General features: G+C 38.8%; 1 protein-coding gene across 1 annotated transcript; it reads left to right on the top strand.

The window, feature by feature from the left end:
• Positions 1-326: 326 nt before the first annotated feature.
• Positions 327-1,114, top strand: LOC118429597 (decapping and exoribonuclease protein-like; the record flags this gene model as incomplete). Its single annotated transcript, XM_035840144.1, is given in 2 exon segments — positions 327-421; positions 766-1,114. Coding segments are annotated over 2 exon segments (210 nt in total), but the record flags the coding sequence as incomplete, so codon positions are not given.
• Positions 1,115-5,682: the final 4,568 nt, after the last annotated feature.

The following is a 5,682-nucleotide window of genomic DNA, read 5'->3' on the forward strand; positions in this document are numbered from 1 at the left end:
TTCTCCTATGTCCAGTATTAAACAAGTTAAATTTTGCAAAGATCTCCAGAAATTCAGCACAGATGCCATTAACCCAAGCCGAGTCTACTCTACCAGCTTAATCTGCCCATCAAAATGCAGGAAATAGCATTTCAGTTTCTATTATATTTCAAAATTTTCCCGGATCCCCAAGACCTCCTGCGCTTGACAGGATTTCCATTTAAAATCCCGGGGAAAGTGAAAAATCAGGCTTGCTAGAACAGTTCTAACATCATCATCATTAGTTAGGTCATATCGAATCAGGGCTGGCATGAGATATCTAACAACATCTGCTTGTTTTATTCCAGGCTGACTCTCCCACATGGAACGCTTCTGTCTGTGTCAACTTCTGTGACCAGTTCCTCTCACACGTCAAGAAAGTTGTACAAGAAGACAACCCCAGGTTGGCACTTTCTGATATTTTTTGCACCTTGAACAGATCTTCACTTTGTTGACAAAATAGCCAAATTGAATATAACATTTATAGTGTTGTTATTTTACTAGTTTTTTGTTATGATATAGAGGTTTGCAAGTTGCAAAAATTTAAATATATACAGAATAGTCCAGAAAAATCAAATTTTTCAGCAAACCTTAAATCATGTGTAAAGGATGCAATTTTTTCACCTTGAATTTTTTCATTACAATTAAGTATGATGTATGTAATCCTTTACAAATGCTTTAAGTAATGCTTAAAGATTTTATGTTGTGAAAGGCCTTTCCTAATCCATATGTGTCCTTGTTTTTCAGGCTTGTTTATTTGTTTACATGGAGACCGAACTGCCCTGTAACCCACACCGTACACAGGGACTCTGAGAACAGCTTCTTACCAGACTGGTACACACAAAGCTTCCAAACAACTTAGTTGATATGGGGCAAAGTTAAAGAAATATGCTAACAGTTAGTTACCAGGGCTCAAATACTGGTTGCATGTGCACCCAAGTGCAACCAAAATTGGAACTGTGCACCCAAATTTTTTCAGTGGGTGCACAGGGTTTTTCGGTTTATGTATGAAAAGATATCAAGTATACTAATATACATCATATTCTTGACATCTAAGTGTGACAAAAATAATAAAAATGTCTCATGTTTCTTGTTTAAGAATTTGATAGCTCAATGTAACTAAGTTTTGTTATTATTCTTTTTTTTACATTCTACTTAAATGTGCACCCAAAATTTTTTTGGTGCACCCAATTTTTCAATCTGGGTGCACCAGTGCACCTAATCCCCCAAATGAATTTCGAGCCCTGGTTACACTTTACATCCAACACAGGAATTAACACTATAGGGACTTACCCCTCTAAATTTTCGGACAAGAACTCTGTCGACCTTGTTCACAGAAAGATTGGAACTTCTATCTCCAGAAGTGACATCAGGAACACACCACTGTTGCAGGAGGGGGTCATAAGTATCAGAAAGTCTATGTCGCCCCCCGTCTCTGTTGAGGGTGGGCTGGTGGGCTCTGATGTACACTGTCTCCTTTATGCCTCACGGAAAGAAATCCTGATCGGAATCGAGGATTTTGACTTTGTCCAAAGATGTAGAGATGTGTCCCGCAGACTGTTGTATATGTTGTGACACCTCAGAGTTGGGGAATAGGAGCAAAGTTTTCTTTTTTAGTGTGATTCACAAACAACTACTAAAACCACTACAGTCAGTCTATACAGACTATGACTCTTTAATAACTGTGGAAACAAAAAATACAACACAAGATATTTATAAAGATTTATGTACAATATGAAATACTCACTGACAGAAGTTCAAGGGGCTTGTTTGGTCGAGTTAGATATGTTATTGTTGAGTGACCACAGTACAGTTTTGTATAATATATCAAACAAGAAAGCTTCTGAAAAAAGCTGCCCGGTGCGTATTTTGGAAAAAGCCTTGATGTTAAACAAAATCACATGAAAAAAGAGTTTTTAAACATCGAATTACTGAATTGGTCTGTCTTCTATTAAAAAAACATTACATGAGATTTGTCTAACAAAGAAAAAAAAAATTGTTACAAGTGGGGTTCAAACCCACAGATCACGGCTGCCCAGACATGCCAGAGCGTTGTCGGCCACACAAGCTGATTGCGTAATATAGCGTACAGAAAGGCTATAACAAGACAAGGGTTGAACCGTTGAACGGTCGAAGGGACGAAGGAACCGTTGAACGGTCGAAGGGATGAAGGAAGGGTCGAACGATCGAACAAACCGCTTCTCTCGGCACAAGACCCGGTGCTACGCACCGGGAAAAATAGATTGCATTCTGGCAGAATCGACTATTATACGTCTTGTCTATAGAGACTCTGATTAGAAGTCTGACAAAATTTCAGATTCCGATGGTTGAGATCTCGTTTGAAGTATGTAAGTTTCAACTTAAAGATATTCCCATAAAAGAAGGATGGAACATTTTATCTTCCATTCATGTAACATGAGGTGAATGGAATAACGTGTTAGTTTAGGATCTGATGAAAGACCAGACACCCTATATGGTCAAGAAAAAAAAATGTAGTGTTTCCTGGTCTCTGTTGACAAAGACTCCAAACAGGATTTCAATTAGAGTTTCAATCAGATCAGAATCTGTACCCAGACATATGTATATATATATATATATCTGAAGTTATGGAATTACGTGTTATTTTATGTAATAATGTAAAAACACTGTTATCAGGATAGCTGGATCTATTCGTTGTAGGTTTAAGTTATTACAACACAGCTAAATATTGGCAGTTTTGAGCAAATTTCAATAGTACATTTAATTTAGAACTATCTGATGAAATGTTGACATCAGCAAAATAGGTAGTTCCTGTTCGAATTATGCCCCTGTGGCGCAAGTTAAACTAGCAAAGGTAGAATTTTAGAACTCCAGCAGTGAGAGTCAGATACAGTCAAACCTGCCCAAGCGACCACCTCGTCTTAGCGACCACCTGGCCATTACGACCACTTTTTTCTCGGTCCCGAAAATGTTTGCCATTGACATAAGCATTAAGCGACCTCTTCACAACGACCACCTGGCCAACGCGACCGTGACCGCCAAAAATTGCGAACAGATCCCTGCCCATAACGACCGTGTCATTTTCAACTCTTGAGGTGTCGTCGATTTTCAATGATAATTTGCGCCGAATTCGGCTAGTTTGTGTCAGATTTTGACTATCATTACGATGTTATGGTTAAAATAAAGATGGCGGCAGATGCGTGCGTGTGCTTGGTATTTGCTATGAAACACAACGAAAATCATTTAAACTATGCATCGGGCATGTTGGGAGTTGATACTCTTCTAACCGACTTCTAACTGACCAAATCTTCTAACCGACTGTGTGGTCGTCTTGGGCAGGTTTGCAGGTACTCCAACTGTAGGGAAATGGACCATTGTCTGAAGTATCACACATTTACAACTTGTCTTGCCAAAATGGATGGTGTTTTAATTAACAGTTTTTGGGGCTTTTTAAGTCCATGTTTGCTATGTTTTTGTATGTAATTCATTACTCAATATATTTCTATCATAATTTAGTGAAAGTTGATTTGAAGCTTTCCTTTGTCATTATACCTGCCTGATATATGGAATTATTGTTACTTAATAATTGTTGTCCTCTCTATCTTATTGTTGATGCTGTTTTGTTTTTAATCTGCGTGAAATTTGCATGTATCCTAATAATATTTCTATACATGTATAATACATCTAAGTAAGACTGAAAGGTTGAAAATGTAGATACGTTTGCTGTTTTTTATTATGAAAATGGGTACTATTAGGTAGAAATATTGAATCCGTGTATATTGAGTGTAATAAATAGATTCAGTGGATAGCAACCCTTATGGCATTACATCTATCTTCTGATGTGGCACTGTTAAGTTATTAACTGAAGTGCAGTGCCTCACCTGTCTTGAAGCAAATAAAAAGAATATGTCCGAATAACTAAGACGTTTTTGGAACCTCTGAAGTTCAACACGTGCGCTTCAACACCATGAACACTACACCAAAAGGTCTGAACCATTTGGATTGGTCAGTGAGCCCCACTATGTTAAATGCTTGTGTTATGCCCCCTTCACACGAGAGCATGAATAAGTCGGAATGCCATCTATTCCTTGCAATTCCTGACAATACGTAGTGTGTTCTAATTGCATTCCAGCTATTTGTGCCCGTTTTTTTTTTGGCTAGCGTGAAAGTTTTTGACATGTTAAAAACTCTCCAGGTGAATTCGAACTGGAGAAATATCAAATGATATTCATAGTGGATTCTAACTGCAGTCTGACCGCATTCTGTGACATTCCAACATTATTCGAAACATTCTCATCTCATTCGATGGAGAACCGAAACGGCAAGCCATCTCGAATCCTGCCAGAATGTGGCCGAGAGAATATCAGGAATGTAGCCGGAATGTCTAGAATACACTACGAATGCACACGAATAGAAAAGAATTTTCATTCTGACCATTGTTCTGACGGCATGTTGGCTCATTTCGGCATGTTGGCTCATTTCTTCTCGTGTGAAAGGGATATAAGGCCCATTTGGAATTCCCTCCCGAATGTGGCACGAATTTTGCAAATATTTCATTCCGGCTGGTTCTGCTTGATTCCTGCTAATTCGGTTTCAGTGTGAAGGCCCTATAATTAATGTTGNCCCGACAGTCGGGATTTATACAGTCGGGTATGGCAAGGCCAGATTTTTGTCGGTGCGTAGCACCTGCTTTGAATTGACAGAAGCGGTTGGTTCAACCGTTCGTTTGGATGCATGGATCGGTCAATTTAACCAAACCCCTGTAATAGCCCTTCTATATAAATAAAGCATGATTACGTAACCGAGTCAGCGTGGCCTAGTGGTCTAGACGCAAATAGCAATTTGTTTCTGCAGCCGTGGATCGTGGGTTATTTTTGTTTTTTGTTAGACAGATCTCGTGTAATATCTTTTTAATAGAAGACAGACCAATTCAGTAATTCGATGTTTAAAAACTCTTTTTTTTTTCTTTTTGTAGCTCTTTTTGGTGATACAAGTACAATGTATGTAACGTGCTTAAAACTGCGGGCCTCCTTTATAAACCATACCGCTGTATGCCTATCGAAGTGCCACTGACTAAACACTCACAAAGAGGCAGATTCTGACCTGGCCAAGAAGTGACGTTCTCTATCCACTAAGTGCTCCGATCGGGACCAATATCTAATCTCCAAGCAGATTTTAGGAGCCGGCTTAGGAGTGTGTTTCGCTTCATGGCAAATGGACACCTCTTGGCTGACTACACTCCTTGGCCAGTTTGGTACTACCTTATGCCATTGTAGGATCTGCTTGGAGATTACCAATATCCAGGATGTGCCTCGAAGCATGTGTTGGATACAAGGACGTCTTGGACACAACACCTGCGGTGAATTTGGAACTGTGAACTAGCTTATTTTCATCATACTATCAATCCACCATTCACGTTTGTGGATCTAAATAAAGTCAATTCAAGTCAAGGAAAGACACACGGACAGACACATATTCAACCCACTAGCTCTCTTATTTATTGCATTTATGGATATTGAAATATCTATTAAGCAAGATTCACAACATGCTTGGGTCCTTTCTCTTATTTAGAAACCACCAGTATATTCAAATAAACAGTTAAAGTGTGTGTGTAGCTTCAAATGTACAACCTTCCAATCCAAAATGGTAATAATAACGTCCATACACAATATATTTACACCATAT

Source organism: Branchiostoma floridae, chromosome 13 (assembly GCF_000003815.2).
Source record: "Branchiostoma floridae strain S238N-H82 chromosome 13, Bfl_VNyyK, whole genome shotgun sequence".
Taxonomy (NCBI): Eukaryota; Metazoa; Chordata; class Leptocardii; order Amphioxiformes; family Branchiostomatidae; genus Branchiostoma; species Branchiostoma floridae.